Source organism: Salmo salar, chromosome ssa14 (assembly GCF_905237065.1).
Source record: "Salmo salar chromosome ssa14, Ssal_v3.1, whole genome shotgun sequence".
In the NCBI taxonomy this organism is placed as follows: Eukaryota; Metazoa; Chordata; class Actinopteri; order Salmoniformes; family Salmonidae; genus Salmo; species Salmo salar.
Window position 1 is genome coordinate 61984505 of NC_059455.1, and position 21381 is coordinate 62005885.

General features: G+C 45.8%; 1 protein-coding gene across 2 annotated transcripts; it reads left to right on the forward strand.

Annotated features, from left to right (window-relative positions):
- The first annotated feature begins 9196 nt into the window (after positions 1-9196).
- On the forward strand, positions 9197-14895 carry LOC106570171 (UPF0500 protein C1orf216 homolog). 2 transcript variants are annotated; one of them, XM_014142211.2, is made up of 2 exons: positions 9197-9489; positions 13363-14895. In XM_014142211.2, the coding sequence occupies exon 2, from the start codon at positions 13421-13423 to the stop codon at positions 14504-14506; it is 1086 nt and encodes a 361-aa protein (XP_013997686.1). In that variant the 5' UTR covers positions 9197-9489; positions 13363-13420; the 3' UTR covers positions 14507-14895. The 2 variants fall into 2 exon arrangements, with proteins under 2 accessions (XP_013997686.1, XP_013997685.1); XM_014142210.2 differs by lacking the exon at positions 9197-9489 and adding an exon at positions 10023-10540.
- Positions 14896-21381: the final 6486 nt, after the last annotated feature.

The following is a 21381-nucleotide window of genomic DNA, read 5'->3' on the forward strand; positions in this document are numbered from 1 at the left end:
TACCATTGTCTTAAATATATTTAATGGTCTCGTTGCAAAAGCTAAATTGTCGCAAGGGAACTTTTATTTATTTATTTTATTTCACCTTTATTTAACCCGGGTAGCAAAGATTATAGCAAACACCACTGAAACTGAATTGGTGCTCGCTAGCTTTGCAAATTCAGCTATTGTTGGAAGCCAGCCAATATGAAACAAACTATTAAAATTACAAAAGGTTGCAGCATATGTTGTGTAATTGGTGAACTCATACAGCTGTCAACTCTTGTCATTTTAATCCGTTTCACATTTGCTAGCTACCTTTTAGATCGAAGCCCATATAGAATGATTGAAGATGATAGAAGCCCATCTCCTACTGTAAATAACCTACACACTGTGTGTGTAGCCAGCAAGTTAGAAAAATGGCAGAAAAATAAAAGACGGACATCAGAGTATTTTTCAATACACCAAAACGCATAGTAAGAACCCTAGTAGCCTAATATCTCAAAGACTAGTTGATAAAATGTTCATAAGAAAGACATGAAATTCTAATGGAAATATTTCACAATGATGTCATTAGGCAGAGCAGGCAACAGATGGCAGACAGAGAGCAGAGTTGGGGACAGATATGCAGGGACAGACTGGCAGAGACAGGGAGTCTCAGGTAAGTTTGTTGAGTCTTTGTTTGGCAACATTATGAAAGGTTCTCAATTTTTTTGACTTGTAAAATAGGAACATAATTGGAAAATGCCATGGATACCCCCACTCTCAACTTAAACTGGTGACTGAACTAAGATTTGTTAAAGGCAATGGTATTGCTGTTGTGATTAGTTGTGTAGTTTTGGGTACCGGTAGTTAGGAGTACGGCAAACACCTTATTTCTTTGGTTCCTCAATATACATTTACCATATTACAATGTAGGCTATGTGTTACAGAACTACGTTTGGTGTCCCCCTCAGGAATTGCTCTTGAGAAAATGTAATGTAATTGTCCCCTCCAAAGTGGATATCAGATTTTCGCCCCTGCCTCTGGATGAGCATTTTCCTGTTTGCTTATGGCCGTATACAGCTTATTGAGTGCAGTCTTAGTGCCAGCATCGGTTTGTGGTGGTAAATAGACAGCTACAAAGAATATATATGAAAACTCTCTTGGTAGATATTGTGATCTACAGCTTATCATGAGGTACTCTATCTCAGGCGAGCAAAACCTTGAGACTTCCTTAGATATCGTGCACCAGCTGTTGTTTACAAATATACACCCCTTGTCTTACCACAGGCTGCTGTTCTATCCTGCCGATACAGTGTATAACCCGCCAGCTGTATGCTATTCATGTAGTCGTTCAGCCACGACTCCGTGAAACATAAGATATTACCGTTTTTAATGTCCTGTTGGTAGGATATACATGCTTGTAGTTCGTCCATTTTATTATCCAACGATTGTACGTTGGCCAATAGTACCGATGGCAAAGGCAGATTAGCCATTCGTCGCCGGATCTTTAAAAGGCACCCCACGATCTCCTTCCGCGATATCTCCATCTTTTCCTCCTGCGAATGACGGCGATGAGGGCCTGGTCGGGTGTCTAGAGTAAATCATAAGAGACGGTAGCAGCAACATTATGTACAAAATAAGTTACAAGCAATGCGAAAAAACGAACAAAATCGCACGGTTGGTTAAGAGCCCGTAAAACGGCAGCCATCCCCTCCGGCGCCATCATCGCCAGTTCAGCCTCATTGTTGGAAAAGAGCAACGTAATACTGTGGTTTATCTTCTGCCATCCTTGTGAAGCCTTCGTAAAGCATTGCCTGTAAGTACAAATCATTTCTAAGATGTTCATATTTTAGTATTGTAAGTATTTTCTACAGGTCATGTTTTAATTCTGAGCTTTGAAGTAAATCGATTACATCTATTTCCTTATATTTATTTTATTTAACCTTTATTTAACTAGGCAAGTCAGTTAAGAACAAATTCTTATTTACAATGACGGCCTACCAAAAGGCAAAAGACCTCCTGCGGGGACGGGGGTTGGGATTAAAAATTAAAAATGTAAAATAAATAACATATAAATATAGGATAAAACACACATTCCCTCACTCGCCTACCTGTTAAGTGCTGTTTTGCAGCTAGCTTCTCTCTACCTGTAATATCTCTTCACACTTGAGTTATCTTACATGAACATGTAGATACTAATCCTGTTTAGAACAATATTCAAGCAGGATACGTACATTTTCTATGTACAGTGTTGGTCAAGTATTGTATTGTTCACAATGCAACTCTATTGTTCACTCTGTTGTGTATTTATATTGCCTTTTAACACCATTTCAACTATAAAACAGGAGGTTTATGGAAAGCCTGTCTCTGAGTCTGGTTCAGTTCTTGATTGGAGTTTGGCTTGCTGTCAAATGATGGTTGCATACACCTTAAGGAGGACAGTACAGTAAAAAGGCACAGCTACTATGGCAGTGGATCTATACACAGTACAACAGAACCTGCAACATGGAAGCTAAAGGAAAACAAGACGACCAATGTTCCCAGGTCAGTTCCAGAACGGGATCGTCAAGATCATCAGCTGCTGCAGCTACTAGAGCCCGTGCCAGGGCAGAGGAAGCACGCACCCGTGCATCATTCGCTGACAGAGAAGCTTAGATCAAGGTAGAAAAAGCTACATTTGAAGCGAAGTTAGATGTATTAAACCTTCATAGAGAGGCAGCCGCAGCACTGGCTCAGGCCAGATCTGGGAGGCAGCGATAGAGCTACAAGATGAGGGGCTCCGCGATAAAATTGGCGACCCGCTAACATCAAAGGACACTGCTGAACGCACAGGCGAATACGTCAGGGAGCAGGCTAAGCTACATACTAGCCATCCATCCTTGCCAAGCCTAGAACAAGCATATGATGACAGTAGGTCGCCACCCAATCCTGACGACACGCTAGCCACTTGGAAGACCCCAGGTTATGGCAACCCACTCACTCACCCTGAAGAGTGTCATAACTCAATGCTAACAGAGAGACATTCACCACCCATCAACAATAAAGGATCCCCTGCTGCTAAGGCATCACAACCCAAAAGAAAACATTGCCAACCATGGAACCCCCTAGCTCAGCCCTACACCCCTCAGCAACACACAGCTCTAGGAGACCAGACTCATGCTCCTAAAATGATAGACTTTGCCAAATATCTAGCACGTTGTGAGTTGGTAAACACAGGACTCACACAGTTCGACGACCAGCCTGAGAGCTTTAGAGCATGGCAGTCCTCATTCAACAATGCTACCAAGGGCCTGGACCTCTCCTGCTAGTGAGGAGCTGGGTCTGCTAACAAAATGGCTGGGTAAGGAGTCGTCACAAAATGTAAAGAGGGTCGGCTCAGTGAACGTCAATGACCCAAGTGCAGCCCTGAAAAAGCCCTCGGATTGACTGAAGGAGTGTTACGGCTCATCAATAGTCATAGAAACAACACTCTTCAAGAAGTTGGACAACTTCCCCAGAATCTCTAGCAAAGACTATTCCAAGCTAATGGAACTTGGAGGTCTCCTGATGAAAGTTAAGCCTGTAAAAGAAGATGGAGACTTACCTGCTCTAACTTACCTGGACACTACCCGTGGTATCAGCCCCATAGTGGAATAACTCTCCCACAGCCTTCAGGAGAGATGGATTTCCCATGGTTCAAGGTACAAAAATGAAAACAACCAGTGCTTTCCTTCATTCTCCTTCTTCACAAAGTTCATATGCGATGAAGCAAGAACTAGAAACGACCCGAGCTTTGCCCTTTCTAATAGTAGCAGCAGTGGACCTGTGAGAAGCAAGTACCCAGCCATGAGGAACACAAGAACCCCCTATATTTGAAAATAAAATGGACGTCGCCACCACTGCTGACCCCACCACAGTAACCATAGAAAAGAAAGAAGATTGCCCCATCCACAATAAACCATATCCGCTCAGAAAGGCTTCAGAGCCAAAACCATCGATGAGCACAAGGCCTAAATCAAAGAGAAGGCAATATGCTTCAAGTGCTGTACTTCATCCTTCCACGTGGCAAAAGACTGCACCATAGCATTGAAATGTAAAGAGTGTGAAGTGAACGGCACAGCACAGCAATGCACCCAAGCCCTGGACCCTACAGCCCTCTGGCTCTATGTCAAAGAACAGCGGGGAGGACGAAGAAAACCCGACCACTGCACCCGCAATCAGCTCCCAAAGCTCCCGTTCATGCTCAAGAATTTGCCTAGTGAGAGTATACCCCAAGGGGCAGCATGAAAGCCCTGTCAAGCTGTATGCAATACTAGACTACCAGAGCAACCACTCATTGGCAAGATCAGACTTCTTCAATCGGTTCAGTATTCTGGCAACCCATCTCCCTACTCTCTGAGGACCTGCGCTGGAGTCATGGAAACGGCAGGAAGAAAGGCGGACGGCTTCCAGATCGAGGCAGTGAATGGAGGGGTAAGCCTAGCCCTTCCTTCAATCATCGAGTGCAATGAGATCCTCAATAACAGATCAGAAATACCAACCCTAGAGGTGGCCCATCACCACGCCCACCTCAAGTCTGTGGCCACCCACATTCCAGAGCTCTATCAAAGTGCCCAGATCCTTCTTTTGCTTGGGAGAGACATTGTCAGAGTGCATAAAGTGAGGCAACAAATCAATGGACCACACAATGCCCATTTGCTCAGAGACTCGACTTAGATTCGGTCCTGGTGTGTAAAGTATACCTGGGGAAACGCACACAAGTCAATCAAGAACAGCTTCAAAACTAATGTGACACTACGTGTCAGAGCTGCATTCATCTAAAAGAAAAGGTGAGCTAAGGCGGGGAGCAACAGGATGGTTACTCCCATACATTTAAGGAAAGCCCTATTCACAAAGCAGCTGAAGGCAAACTTGGACACAAATTGTTTGACAGGCCAGAGAACGACAACAAGACAGCTCTCTCCATTGAGAACACAGTCTTTTTAAAGACTATGGACAAAGAGATCTACAAAGACACACAGGTGGGTAGCTCCTCTCCCCTTCACAGTACCCAGGCCACCTCTCCCGAACAACTGTGCACAGGCGCTCACCCGTCTCACCTGTATAAGCCTGGCTACTGTGTATGGTTACTTGGTACCTCAAGTAACCATACAGGGCAGAACCATACTGCGGTAACTCTCCTCAGACACTTGTGATTGGGATTTACCACTCCCTGAAAAAAAGCTGAAAGAATGGGAAGCATGGAGGGACTCACTACAGGATCTGAAGCAGCTCCATATCCCATGCATTAACACTAAGAACACCCTCTCAAAGGCAAAACGCATAGAGCTAAACTCAGCAAAAAAAGAAATGTCCTCTCACTGTCAGCTGTGTTTATTTTCAGCAAACTTAACGTGTAAATATTTGTATGAACATAACCATATTCAACAACTGAGACATAAACTGAAAAAGTTCCACAGACATGTGACTAACATAAATTGAATAATGTGTCCCTGAACAAAGGGGAGGTCAAAATCAAAAGTAACAGTCAGTATCTGGTGTGGTCACAAACTGCATTAAGTACTGCAGTGCATCTCCTCCTCATGGACTGCACCAGATTTGCCAGTTCTTGCTGTGAGATGTTACCCTACTCTTCCACCAAGGCACCTGCAAGTTCGCGGACATTTCTGGGGGGAACGGCCCTAGCCCTCACCCTCCGATCCAACAGGTCCCAGACATGCTCAATGGGATTGAGATCCGGGCTCTTCGCTGGCCATGGCAGAACACTGACATTCCTGTCTTGCGGGAAATCACGCACAGAATGAGCAGTATGGCTGGTGGCATTGTCATGCTGGAGGGTCATGTCAGGATGAACCTGCAGGAAAGGTACCACATGAGGGAGGAGGATGTCTTCCCTGTAACGCACAGCGTTGAGATTGCCTGCAATGACAAGCTCAGTCCGATGATGCTGTGACACACCGCCCCAGACCATGACGGACCCTCCAGTCCTGTCTGGTCCATCGATGGTGGGTTTGTGCCCATAGACGACGTTGTTGCCGGTGATGTCTGGTGAGGACCTGCCTTACAATAACCCTACAAGCTCTCAGTCCAGCCTCTCTTAGCCTATTGCGGACAGTCTGAGCACTGATGGAGGGATTGTGCGTTCCTGGTGTAACTCGGGCAGTTGTTGACATCCTGTACCTGTCCCGCAGGTGTGATGTTCGGATGTACCGATTCTGTGCAGGTGTGCAGGGACCCTGGGCATCTTTCTTTTTGTGTTTTTCAGAGTCAGTAGAAAGGCCTCTTTAGTGTCCTAAGTTTTCATAACTGTGACCTTAATTGCTTACCGTCTGTAAACTGTTAGTGTCTTAACGACCATTCCACAGGTGCATGTTCATGAATTGTTTATGGTTCATTGAACAAGCATGGGAAACATTGTTTAAACCCTTTACAATAAAGATCTGTGAAGTTATTAGGATTTTTACGAATTATCTTTTTATTTTACCTTTATTTTTGAAAGACAGGGTCCTGAAAAAGGGACGGTTTTTTTTGCAGAGTTTATGTGGGTTTTCAGATGCTTCCAACAAAGCCATTGGTGCATTGACATACATCAGAGCCACTGATGAAGATAAACAAAGTGGAGTGGGCTTTGTTTTGCAAAAAGCCAAGTTAACCCTTCAATCTGAGCCTGCCATACCCCGCCTTGAACGATGTGGAGCAGTGTTGGCAGTAGAATACTATAGGGTATTGTGTTTAGGCCAGTGACAAAATAAAATCTCAATTTAATCCATTTTAAATTCAGGCTGTAACACAACAAAATCTGGAAAAAGTCAAGGGGTGTGAACACTTTCTGAAGGCACTATATCTGACTTTGAAGGGCTGAATCTGTCACGCCCTGACCTGAGAGAGTCGTTTTTCTCCGTTTGGTTAGGTCAGGGTGTGACATGGGGTGGGCATTCTAGGTTTTGTATGTCTATGTTGTTTTTGTATTTCTTTGTTGGGCTGAGTATGGTTCCTAATCAGAGGCAGCTGTCTATCGTTGTCTCTGATTAGGAATCATACTTAGGCAGCCTGTTCCCCACCTGTGTTTGTGGGTTATTGTTATTTCTGTGTGTGTACGGCACAGTGCTTTACGTTTCTTGCTGCGTACCTGTTTATTGTTTTGGTTTCGGTTTCCCTCAATAAAGATGTGGAATTACCGGCACGCTGTGCCTTGGCTCCTTTATTACAGGGAATTTGTAGATTCAGAACGTGACAGAATAACACACCACAAGAAGACCAAGCAGCGTGGGCAGGATGACTGGACTTGGGAGGAGATCCTGGATGGGGCAGGACCCTGGACAAGGCCTGGGGAGTATCGCCGTCCGCAATGGGAGATCGAGGCAGCGAAAGCGGAACGGCGATACTGGGAGGAACAGGCAAGAAAGCAACAACGGAAGCCCGAGAGGCAGCGCCCAACATTTTTTTGGGGGGGGGCACACGGGGAGATTGGCTAAGGCGGGTTTAAGACCTGAGCCAACTCCCCGTGCTTACCGTGGGGAGCAAGTGACCGAGCAAGCACTGTGTTATGCGGTGATATGCACTGTGTCGCCAGTGCGTATTCACAGCCCGGTGCGCTCGGTGCAAGCTCCTCACCGTTGCCGTGCTAGAGTTGGCCGGCAGCCAGGGAGAAGTGCACCGGCTCAACGTATCTGGTCTCCAGTGCGTCTCTTCGGCCCAGGTTATCCTGCGCCTGCTCTATGCACGGTACCCCTCATTCACCAGCACAGCCCAGTTTGTCCTGTACCAGCGCTCCGCCCTTGCCGGGCTAAAGTCAACATCGAGCCAGGACGGGTTGTGCTAGCCCTAAGCACCAGGCCTCCAGTAAGCCTCCACGGCCCAGTACGTCCTGTGCCTGCTCCTCGCACTCTTCCTCCAGTGCGCCCCCCTAGCCCAGTCAGCCCGGAGCCCCCAGCGACGCTCCTCAGCCCGGAGCCCCCAGCGGCGTCCTGCAGGCCCGCTACTCGGGGCTGCAGGCCGCAGCTGAAGACTCGGGGCGTCCTGCAGCCCCGAGTCTTCAGCGGCGGTCGGCAGTTCAGAGCCTCCGGCGCTGATCCACAGTCAGGTTCCTCTGGCGACACAGAAGCGGGGGGATCAGCGGGCGGTGTGGGGGCTACGCCCCAAACCAGAGCTGCCGCCAAGTATAGATGCCCACCTGGACCCTCCCCTATAGGTTCAGGTTTGCGGCCAGCAGTCCGCACCTTTGGGGTGCATTCTATGTTTTGTATTTCTTTGTGTTGGGCCGAGTATGGTTCCTAACCAGAGGCAGCTGTCTATCGTTGTCTCTGATTAGGAACCATACTTAGGCAGCCTGTTTTTCCTTTGGGTTTTGTGGGTAGTTGCTTTCTGTTTAGTTGGAAGTACCTGACAGAACTGTCGGCTGTCATTTTTGTTTAATTTGTAAAGTGTTCATTTTTGCATTAAACTAGAAAATGAACATATTCCACGCTGCACCTTGGTCTAATCCTTTGGACGATCGTGACAGAATCCTAGTTGGGGAAATGTCCACTCAGCACTAAGCTTTGTTCAAATTTTGCATTGATGTCAATAGAATTGTGTGAAAATGTAAGTAACATACTTATCACATACTTAAATGTGTCCCTAATGTCTCTCTCTCTCTCTCTCTCTCTCTCTCTCTCTGCACGTTCATTTTGATCAGTCTTACCTTAGCTTCAGAATACAAATAATAGAATACCAGTTGACTCTGACCACAACCTGACTGAATCAAGACTGTTACCTATGTCTATAGACCTCAGTCCCTTAGAAGTTCCACCCATCCTCTGTTGACCTCTCTAGGCTCAGAGAGGACCGCTCTTGGTCCAGAGTTAAGATAATTGCAGTTTATAACCTAATGATTATGATAAGTGGCTAATAATAAGGCCCCATTAGGAGTACTTTTAATGACCGCTTTTATCTCTCCATCTCATTAGTCCATGGTGATTTAGCAGCAGGTCTCGGGGTTAGGGGCTGCAGGAAAGCTCATTACACACCATTAGGAGCAGGCACAGGGGCTGGAGTGAACCCCATGGATACCCTCTTAGCTTTAGGCTGAGACTTAATCCTGGTTTTGTTTATTCAATCATAACATTTGAAAGACGGGGAAGGTTATGTGAATTATATTAATCGGGCCTGACCGATCCACAATATCTAGAGGACAAAGCCGATTTATTTTACTGCCAACCGAGAAGAGGCTAGAATAATTGACCAGAAATATGCACTCTTTCACTCTCCGTGATGCATTCCAAGGGGTGGAACGTCTAACTAAATGTATGGGGGTTCGTTTTATTTAGCATGTCTTGGTCGATTTAACTATCTCTGTTAGAGAAGAGAAAGCTGGAGGTCCTCTCTCAACTCTGATTCTCTGTACAGTATCTGCCGTTATGCATTGTGGTGTTGTGAGCTGACAGTATAGCCATTGGTCGCTCCCCTCGGCCACTGTCACAGTGTTGCTGAAGATGAAGCTGAACTGAGGGAAGTGGGTCATTACTTGGGGCTGTGTAAAAAATCTAACAAGGTCTTATTCGCTAGGTAAGTCATGCTCTTTTTTATTAAATGCTGGCGTGTGAGATGGGTGGTTATGAGTTGCCTCCGTTGCTCTGTAACCGAAGCACAATATTTATTTACCGCCCCAAGGGACCTCGCGGATGACCATGCGTCTGAACATTTGGTTCACATGCACCGCAGCACGCGCTCTCATTGTTTCTTTTTGTATGTCTCGCAATGTTTCTATTTTCCGGCCTTGTAGCTATCTGTTTCTCTGTATCGGTGTCCTGCTCCACGGTTCTGTGTTCAGTTTTGGAAGATAGAAATGATTTTGCATGTGACGAGGCCGCGGGCGGCCGATGTGTTTGATGTATTTTTCATGTGCTTAGGCTACTATTGAACGATGGGGAAGAGGGGGACAGCCTGGAGGTGCGACACTTGAATGGGGATGTTGTTGAAGTGGAAAGGGTTTGAGGGGGGAGATGGGGTGAAGGGGGGGCGAGGGGGACTTTCGCTCTTCTGCCGCCAGCGACTGCATGTCAGGGAATGGGGAGGGAGTATACTTGCAAAGTCTGTCTGATGTACCATACCTCCCACCCGAAAACACACTCACGAAAACACACGAAAACACAGGCGTTCTCTATGATCTAATACCGACATATACACAGTCGTCAGTTTAAAGCGACACAGTGCAACAAATAACAGTCTGTCTCACTTGACAACAGTGTGAGCATTTATTCTAGGTAACATTTTAGTAGCCTATAAACAATTGTTCGTTTGTGGCATATACTTTTTTGGTCGTGCCTTCCCTTTAAAAAAACAAGGATATGATGAGACATTCCAATGTAATTTCTGCAGCACTCTTTCTGCTCACATCTTTCTGAAGTTTCCCTTCTACCTTCCCTGCCCAGTTTAATTAGTGAGTCATTGGGTAGGCTAGCAGTATATTCTATCAGAGGGCTAGAGAGAGTTGGTGGGATGGATAGAGATTCTGGATAGAGCGGTGATAAACATCACATAGGAGGGTCGACCGGAGGAGGTGAAATCCGGAGGGCGCCGAATCTAGTTCCTCTACGAAGCACTTGTCTACCAAACGGTAAGACAAGGTCCTCCTATGAATCAATTCACACATTTGTCAATCAGAATTATTATGTAACCGGTGAATGAAATAAGGAATGGTAAGGTTGTTTTGTATGAGTGGGAGAGAGGTTATCGCTAAGGCCGAGAGAGGAGAACTCGGATATGGGGTGAGCTGATAGCGCTGCTGCTATAGGGCTATGCTATTACGTAACTTACAATGGAGATTCATTCATCTTTATATTAACTTCATAAAACCGCGTTTTTTTACGACATCTGTTTTTCTCAAACCATATTATGTGGCCTATGTAGGACAATATTACATCCCGACGCTTTATGTCGTGAGATCTATAGCCTATAATAGTCTATATGCTTTCTCCGAGCATCGTCGTTCCTTCATAACATTTCAAATCTATTTCAGAACTTATTAATAAAAAGCAATGTTCAAGCATTATGCTGTTTAGCTTCAAAGCAGGTGGTGTATTGAGAACAAACAAACGCATTAGACTAATGGTGCATCCCGTAGCTGGCAGCGTTTATACTGTGTAGTTTAACATAAGCAAAAAAAAAAAAAAGGATGGACATGCGTTTTATTGTTGGGCTATTGCAGGAACCACAAACGAATAGAAAACATAGATTAACATGTTATATCACATCACCTAAATGTCGATTTTACTTGATAACTTAATGCACAATAATTGAGCGTCAATATTTACATGGATGCCAGTGGCGCGCACGACCCTGGAACGTTAGTTGCTGTCCTTCAGCACAACGTGCCTGCGCATCATGGGAGAGAGTGGAGAATGAGTGACAGTACCCCGAAGTCAGGATTAGAGAAATTTCCGTTCAGAGGAGACATGTAAATATTTGATGGTAATATAAGTGGAGTGCAATTGGACGCACTGAGCAGCTCCTCTTTACCATATTAGAAAAATAAGGAATAGGAGTGATGGCTAGAAGATTAACTGGTATTAGGCTAATCTCAAACATATTGTGAGTTATTCAGCAGCATACAGGACTGAATCAGGAAATGAGGCGGGCGTTATCAAATTATAGCATGCAGATTTATCTAAATTGTAGGCTAACTCAGGGATTAGCCTTGAAACAATTGCTTTAACTAACTTTCACCAGAGGAGTGCCTAAATGCCTTTTATGCTCGCTTTGAGGCAAGCAACACTGAAGCATGCATGAGAGCACCAGCTGTTCCGCTCTCCGTAGCCAATGTGAACAAGACCTTTAAACAGGTCAACATTCACAAGGCCACGGGGCTAGACGGATTACCAGGACGTGTACTCAGCATGCCCAGATCAACCGGCAAGTGTCTTCACTGACATTTTCAACCTCTCCCTGACCGAGTCTGTAATACCTACATGTTTCAAGCAGACCGCCATAGTCCCTGTGCCCAAGAAACTGAAGTTAACCTGCCTAAATGACTTATCGCCCTGTATCACTCACGTCTGTAGTCATGAAGTGCTCTGAAAGGCTGGTTATGACTCACGTCAACACCATCATCCCGGAAACCCTAGACCCACGCCAATTCGCATACCGCCCCAACAGATCCACACATGACACAATCTTAATCGCACGCCACACTGCCCTTTCCCACCTGGACAAAAGGAACACCTATATGATAATGCTGTTCATTCACTACAGCTCAGCATTCAACAGCATAGTGCCCACAAAGCTCATCACTAAGCAAAGGACCCTGGGACTAAACACCTCAGTCTGCAACTGGATCCTGGACTTCCTGATGGGCAGCGCTCAGGTTGTAAGGGTAGGCAACAACACATCTGCCATGCTGATCCTCAATGCTGGGGCCCCTCAGGTGTGCGTGCTCAGTCCCCTCCTGTACTCCCTGTTCACCCACGACTGCGTAGCAAACACGACTCCAACACCATCATTAAGTTTGCTGACGACACAACAGTGGTAGGCCTGATCACCGACAATGATGAGACAGCCTATAGGGAGGAGGTCAGTGAACTGGCAGTGTGGTGCCAGGACAACAACCTCTCCCTCAATGTGACAAAGACAAAGGAGATGATTGTGGACTACAGGAAAAGAAGGGCCGAACAGGCCCCAATTAACATTGACGGGGGCGTAGTGGATAGGGTTGAGAGTTTCAAGTTCCTTTGTGTCCACATCACCAACAAACTATCATGGTCCAAACATATCAAGACAGTCGTGAAGAGGGCACGACAACACCTCAGGAGAATGAAAAGATTTGGCATGGGTCCCCAGATCCTCAAAAAGTTCTACATCCGCACCATTGAGAGCATCCTGACCGGTTGCATCACCACCTGGTATGGCAACTGCTTGGCATCCGACCGTAAGGCGATGCAGAGGGTAGTGCGTACGAGCTGTACATCACTGGGGCCAAGTTTCCTGCCATCCAGGACCTATATACTAAGCAGTGTCAGAGGAAGGCCCAAAAAATTGTCAAAGACTCCAGTCACCCGTATCATAGACTGTTCTCTCTGTAACCACACTGCAAGCAGTAACGGAGTGCTTAGTCTAGGTCCAAAGGGCTCCTTAACAGCTTCTACCCCCAAGCCATAAGTCTGCAGAACAATTAATCAAATGGCCACCCGGACTATTTTTATTGACACTGCTGTTACTCGCTGTTTATTATCTATGCATAGTCACTTTACCCCTACCTACATGTACAAATTACCTCGACTAACCTGTACCCCGCACATTGACTCGGTACCGGTACCCCTTCGTTATTTTATTACATTTTTACATTATTTTATTTATATTTTCTTAACTATTTTTTGTTGGTTAAGGGCTTGTAACATGTGACAAATAAAATATTATCTTTTCTCTCTCTCCTTTTCTAAACAGTAAATCTCAGTCAAGAATTGATTCTCGGTCAAGAAGAAGTGAGTTTCAGCCAAGGAAAATGCTTCACCAGAACCAACCTGTGAATCCCCAGTACGGAGACCAGGGAGGCGGCTCCTCCTCACTGCTGATACTCAGCAACAACAGCCAGCCTCAGGAAGGCAACAGGAAGCAAGGCAAGAAGGACGGCAACTTCAACTTCCTGGGTCAAGACGATGACATCATGATGGGAGGGGACGAGAACCGCAACCAGGTACGTCCTCGTAACCTCGGCTTGTTGGGCCGCGACCAGCCCCACCCTCCCTTCTCCTCATCCTCTTCCAACCACTACGGTCCAGGGCCCCTGTCCCCACTCTCCCGCCTTCCCTGTTGGAGCCCCCTGGAGCCCCTGCCTGAGATTGAGAGCGGAGACAATGGGTACAGAAGAGTCCCCCCCGACGGCGCAGAGGAGGGCAAAATGCAGGAGGAGATGGGGAGGATGAGCGATGCCGAGAAGGAGAAACAAGAGCTGAGGGGAGGCAGCATGAAACAGGGAGCGGTGGTGGAAGAGGAGGAGGTGGAAGTGGAGGATCCAGAGGAATGGGGCAACAGCGACTCAGAGTTTGAGTTCAGGTCCAGCGGCAGCCTGTCCTCTCTCAATATGGAGAGTGGAGGCGAGGGGGCTGGGATGGGGGGGTGGGATCGCATTGGAGTGGGGGAGCCCATGGCCAACCATTACCAGGGGAGCGACCAGGGTACCCCTGTCGTCTCTGCAGACGCACTTACCCCCTCTTTGACCAGGAAGTGGGACGACAAGATGGAGAGGACAAGGAGCAGCAAGCCTCTGAGAACGGGGAACAGCCTGCTTGTCGGGGGAATGTTGTCGGACTCGGACACGGACTGCGGTGAGCTGCCTGAGCTGGAGGAAGCCGTGTGGACCCTGAGGGACCGCGAGCGCTTTAAGGCCCAGGAGATGGAGAAGCACCAGGTCCAGCTGACCATGTACCGCAGGCTGGCTCTGATCCGCTGGGTTCGCACCCTGCAGGGCCGCGTCCAGGAGCAGCAGAACCGCCTACAGTCCAGCTTTGACGTCATCCTCGACCACAGGAAGGAGCTGCTGCGCATGGGCGCTGGCACCACTGCAACTGCCACCGCCAGCCAATCGTAGAGCAAGAAGGAAGAGCGGAGGCCATAACAGGAAGTGGTCACTAGCAGAGACAGGACAATATTTGAAGGGGAATACAAAGGCATTGTTGCCATTGGCGATGGTTATTGTACTTATTTTGTCCCAGGCTTAACTTTCCCTGAACTAGACAATCTCCATGCCTCCTCTGAGATTTTACTCTGTTGTGGTGTTTTAATAAGTGGATAATGCAGTTTGTTTTTTATTTATTGGCATCCTACCCTGTGTCGCTTTCCAAATATATCCAAGTCACCTTTCTTCTTGAGAGCCAGGATACCTTTTTTCACCCTAATCCCGCCAATCTATCGAAATATATAACATATTATATGAGAGTTTAATAAGAGTTTAATAAATGCTTGTATCTTAAAATGTTCTATATACGTGTAGACTGTGCTATTTTATTTGTTTCTATAACTGTGATATAATCCATGCCAAAAAATATTCAAAGTACAACATATGAGGTGAAATGTTTCTTCTCCAGTGGCATAATACAATTGTTTTAGAGTTATTTGTGTCTCGATAGTTGATAATTTATAAGGCTAGGAAGATGTTGGGATTTTACTAGTCTATTTGCACTCTTCGCACAGTATAAACCCCACATCAATGTTAGGTCAGCATACAAAGAAAAGTGTGGATTAGCAGCATATGAGAACAAGTAGGCTATGTCAGATAGCTTATGTTGAACACATGCTAAACCTAAGCTATAGGCCGTTCGTTTAACATACACTAGATCACAAAAGTATGTGGACTGGTCCCCCCTTTGCTGCTATAACAGCCTCCAATCTTCTGGGAAGATGTTGCAGGGATGTGTGTCCATTCAGCCACAAGAGCATTAGTGAGATCGGGCACTGATGTTGGGCCTGGCTCGCAGTCGCCGTTCTAATTCATCCCAAAGGTGTTCGATGGGGTTGAGGTCAGGGCTCTGTTGCAGGCCAGTCAAGTTCTTCCACACCGATCTCGACAAACCATTTCTGTATGGACCTCGCTTTGTGCATGGGGGCATTGTCATGCAGAAACAGGAACAGGCCTTCCCCAAACTGTTGCCACAAAGTTGGAAACAGAGAATTGTCTAAAATGTCATATGCTGTAGCGTTAAGATTTCCCTTCACTGGAACTAAGGGGCCTAGCCTGAACAATGATAAACAGCCCCAGACCATTATTCCTCCTCCACCAAACTTTACAGTTGGCACTATGCATTGGGGCAGGTAGCATTCTCCTGGCATCTGCCAAACTCAGATTTGTCCATCGGACTGCCAGGTGGTGAAGCGTGATTTGTCACTCTAGAGAACACATTTCCTCTGCTCCAGAGTCCAATGGCGGCGCACTTTACACCACTCCAGCCGACGCTTGGCATTGTGCATGTCAATCTTATGCTTGTGTGCAGCTGCTCGACCATGGAAACCCATTTCATTAAGCTCCCGACGAACAGTTATTGTGCTGACGTGGTATCCAGAGGCAGTTTAGAACTCGGTAGTAAGTGTTGCAACCGAGGACAGATGATTTTTAGGCCCTACGTGCTTCAGCACTCGTTAGTTCCGTTCGGTGAGCTTGTGTGGCCTACCACTTCGCGGCTGAGCCGTTGTTGCTCCTAGACATTTCCACATCACAATAACATCACTTAAAGTTGACTGGGGCAGCTCTAGCAGGGCAGAAATTTGAGGAAAGGTTGGAAAGTTGGCATCCTATGACGGTGCCATGTTGAAAGTCACTGAGCTCGTCAGTAAGACCATTCTACTGGTAATGTTTGTCTATGGAGATCGCATGGCTGTGTGCTCTATTTTATACACAAAGCACTAATAGAACAGTTAAAGCCTCTGTATTCGTTGTTGAAATATATAAATTGCAGCCTCTGGTCCATGACCTTTCAGTACAATCTTCTATTTATCAGCAGCACAAAGTTCGTTTGTATCGCCTCATCATGACTGTGTTCTGTTGGTGGTGTGATAGCCCTGTGAGGACCAAGCATCAATCTTTATAGGCATGGTTACTGCGTCTCTCGTCGCTGCGGGCAGGGAACGTCTAGCAGTGCTGTGTGTGTCTGTGTGAGTGCTTCCAGAGATACCAGCCTTCGCCAACTAATCTGCAGTCTGAGTTGAGCTGGTTCTGCAGGTTACGGTCCCCCGGGGAATCTTTCAGTTTGCGCCCCGGGGCCAGGCGGTCCTATCCGGCCGGGTGAGCAGCCGCCGGTCCAGTCCCGCAATATGAGCCAAACCCCGGGGCAAGTTTGGGATAATCCTCGGTTATACCTCCGAACTCCGGGCGCTCAGGCTTATGTTCTAAAGCTTATCGCCTCTCCTGGACGCAGGCATGACAGTGAACAGAGAATTAACATATTTATATGTTGTTTATTGGTTTTTAAGATGTGTGTATTTAGGGCATCAAAAGGGGAAGCGGCTGGGATAACACGTTTGTTCTGTTTTTGTCCTGCCTGTGTACAAATACCGTTTCCAAAAAGCGCAGAGGAACAGAACATCTTGAGGACATACAATCCCCATAATGTAGTTAGGCAGGCAGTGAAGTTAAAATGCAAAGGGACATTTTACCTATAGGCCTGTAGCCTATAAAATTAGATGGAGTTGTTATTCTGTCTTGTTAGCTGTTGGCCTCAACTCCACAAAGGGCCAATTCAAGCAAATGTCTATTTTGTGTCTGTAAGGAAAAAAGTGTTATTGGATGCACATTGTATCTCAATTTGGGATTCTGCGCTGTGTCTAACGTTAAACACCGTGACCTCACCCTGAACACATCTCTTCGTCTCAGCGACACTGTATAATAGGTTTGCCACACGGCGGGACACGAGGCATGTGTGATGGAGGTCCTGCTGGGCGCGAACAGCGGCACAGGCGAAAGAGCACCCCGCCCGGGGAGAAGCACACGCACGGGAGAGCTTCGGGACGCGCCACCGTCTCTCTCCTTGAGCAGAACTGCTAAAAACGAGCGAAGGTAACGTTAGCAACGCAGTTTCAGGCGTTTTCTCCCAAATTATTGCGGAGGAGAGAGAGGTGCACACAGCTGTGCCTGGTGTCATCCAAGTCGGTGTCAAGTGTTTCCAAGTATGTGTGACCCTGCGATATTCGCGAAATAACGATCCACCAGCTCATTACACTCCAACAATTGAATGTATGGAATTTACGTTTCAAACTGTTGTGGCCATTGTGTGGAGATATTCTATCTGGCAACTTTGCGCGCATTTGGGCATAACTTGGGATTTCGATAGTAGTGGTGTTCTGCCTAAAACGCTAACTATTCTCATGAATTAGGCTATATTTTATATCAATGATATTGCCTTCATTTAGGCTACCCCCTGTATTTCTGAAAATCATGAATTGATCATCATAGTCAAGGTCAGGCTAGTCCATCCCATGCGTAGTGATGCCATAACGCATGATGGTCATTTTCAATGATTTGCCTATTGTTGACGTGTTTTCTTTCCCATCACTCGGTCATGTCTTTTTCACACGACAATGACAACAAGCTGAACCCACCATGACACAGTATCCTACAGTTGGCCTATAAAACGGGGTGAAATAAGAACTATATTTTAGTCCAGCAGAGGGCGACTCTTCATCACATAGCTCCTTTTGTCGCTTACATTTAAAAAATAATAATCAAATTCCGTGTTAAGAACACAAGGGGGCACTCTTCTGCATGATCCAATGAAATAGCTTCAGTTCAGCCCGTGTTTTGTGAGTTGGACATATAGACCCCTACTACCCAGTGCTGTCTGATGAGTCCATAGAGCAGACTCTCTCTCTCCCCTCTCTTCTTTCTCTCCCTGTCTTCCCTCTGCCTGATGTAGTGTGACAGTGTGCTTGCCCCCAGCACTCTGTTGGCGTGGAAACAATCAGCTTTGACATAAAGGGGGTGGTGGGGGATTGGGGGGGAAGGAGGGCAGGGGGGCTGCGGCCTGCGGCCTGTGTATGATGAACTGGATAGAAAGACCTGTCGCCAAAAGAGAAAGAGCAAACATACAGCAGGATAGATAGATAGATGTAGTTAAGTATCTCTTCACTTTTTACCAATGATCTACATAACAAATTGAAAACGAACTAATATTTGCCATGAGCCATTCAGACAGTATATATGTCCTTCTTGAGTATGAAATTGTGTGGGCTTTTTGTGAATCATGTGCTTCATTTTTTTTGTTTCACATTGAAAAAAAAAAATATATTTCTTTTATTGGTTTATTTCCAGCCAGGCTTTGAATCATTTAATTTTTTATATCAGTATCTACAGCAGTGAATTAGAATTAAATTAATGAATGGAAAATATTCTCATAGAAATACCAGGCACATTTTAATTCATGAACTGAATTTCAAACCACTTCCTGAATTGCCTGAATTGGAAATGGTAAGCAAATGCTCAAACTACCTTCAGTACAACTGGAGGGCTGTAATTTACAACAGAAAGCACAAGTAGGCTATATCATCATAACCTTTACAGTGCTGTGAGGATAGAAATTGTGCACAGAGCCTTAACAAAAGTGTTGATGGAGTGCTTTATAAATGCCAAGGAGAGTCAGGGATGGGCAAGATATGTCCTTATATAAAAAATGGGAAGTGCTCTTTGCGTCACATAAAAAGTCATTCATCCACATATTTTTTTAAATGTAATTTTAATATGACGTTGAAAATGTTTCGAGGTCCAACGTATCAGAAGGTCAAAAAGGCATACGTATTGTAAAGTTATTATTGAAATGTAGGTTAGGCCTAATAATGATGCTAATCTCTTTAAAGTAAACCACAATCCAGAGGGCTTATTGACATATATCCTCGTGGATTCATAGAGGCCTGTATTTGTTTTTATTTCGGACATAAATGCACTAATTCAATTAAGTCATCATTCATCCTGACTAATGCGTCATCATCTTGTAAATGCAGATCATTGTAGGCCTATATTAATTGATAAGATTTAAGAAACCTGTTGGCTGACATAAAATGATGACCCTGAACACCAAGTTAGCCTATATTTCAATTTGCTATCATGGTTGTGGAAATAGTAGGCCTTCTGAAGTCCTGTATCACTGATCATTTGCCTGCCTGCTTGTCCAAGTCTGAGGGTTCTCTGGGGGTTCGCCGGGACTTTCTGAATGTGGGGGTCTTGAGAGCCTGTTGGTGGGGTCTGGGGTATAAGGTTCAGCTGCCTCGGCTGCTTTAACCAGCTAATAAATATGAAAACAGCGGGTTAAAACTTGTATTCGTTCTCTGCTTGAAAGGATTATACCCTTCTATAGAGTCCCATGTAAATCCCGAAACCTCATAATGCCCAATGTTGTCCCATAAAACTGTGTTGGACAATAGAGAGAGAAAGGGGGCTTTTTCACGCATAAGGGGTTTTCATAAGAGCACATTGAGAGAAGCCCCTCCGCGACACGCCCATGGATTATGTGGCTGTTGGTGAAAGCGCTTCTGGGAGCGGCAGGTGCGTGTGCCAGACACGGGGGTCGTGCGGTCGGCGACCATATAGGGGAGCTGACTATGTCGAATGCGCGCAGCTGCCAGCAGGAATTTTTTCAGAGATTGTCACTTCCATTTAACTTGCTCTTTTTCACCCCCTTGAGATGAAGTGGTCTCTCGTGCCCAGGTTCCCTCGACGTCCTCTCCCGGTTTGGAGACGAAAGGGACCGCTAAACGGTGACATCCCATCCCGCCTCAGCACCGTGAAATTGTGGATTAAACCGATAAGCGGTGCCACTGATATCGACCTCGCATTTCTTCAGGACGTATAATTGAATGCCAAAATCTAAGAAGGCAAGGTTAAACAAAGTCTTAACACAATAACTCTGTCTATTCCCTCGACACTTCTATTCAAGCCCCATATTTCTAAATCATGATCCACCACATCATAGGCCAGTCTGTTGGTTACTGTGAAATTGGTCTTGCAATACTGCAGTAACTTATCAAATAAAATAGGTTACAGTCTTGCCTACTCAGTCAATTAGGATAGCGCACAAATCTATGCTGATGGTGTCTACATTCACAAAGGAAAGTCTGTGTGTGTGAAGGTCAAGAATCGTATCTCTATAAATTGAACCATGTCAAAATGCTTGAGCCTCACAGCCACAACTCATTTTCCAGGGTTTTTAGTGTTTAGAAAAATACAAGCATATTTTTTTTGTTGTAAGTTGAAACGGGGGGCTTTAGGTCGTGTAGGATATTCCCTCAAAGTGTTTGCTCCGTGCACATTGATTGCTAATCTCTGTCGTTCAAACCATGTCCCATTCCAGCAGCTCTCCCTTCAGGGCAAGTTGGGTCCATACATAATCCTCCCAAACTCCGTCACGTATCCCACTGGGGTTTGGCTAAAATGCTATGTCTGTCAAAGCACAACATTGTCTGCTTTTCACACCATTTCTGGCCAAAATGATTCATTCCCCCTATAGATACAAACAATAAGACTAAATGACAGCAATCTGTAATATCAAACACAAGTGTGTGTGTGTGTGTGTGTGTGTGTGTGTTAGAAGGTTCGATTTAGTGGTTTGTGAAGATACATATATAAAAAAAATATCTGCTCAGTTCACTAATATAATTCATAATATTCTACTTGCTGTCTCGTGCGGTTTCAACCCGTGAGCCTCTGCTGTATCCGCGGCTGCCAAAACGGACAGTGAGTGCTGCAGCAGCAGCCAGTGAATAAAATGAAAGATTAAATAGTGTGATAAACTGGTAGATAATCATCTTTTCATTAAACTTTCATCCCGGGCTAACTTAAATATTCAAGAGCCCAATTACACAGCTTGTATCTTTTTTCTTTAACAAGAGCAGTCAGGGTGAGTGTATCTCGCTTAAGGGTTCAGTGAGAGCATCATTACTGAGTGGCCACGGGGGAGTTGACCCATCTCTCATGTGCTGGGCAGG

Excerpts from the sequence above, each read along its gene's own strand:
- LOC106570171 (XM_014142211.2), top strand. The coding sequence starts at position 13,421 with ATGCTTCACCAGAACCAACCTGTGAATCCCCAGTACGGAGACCAGGGA.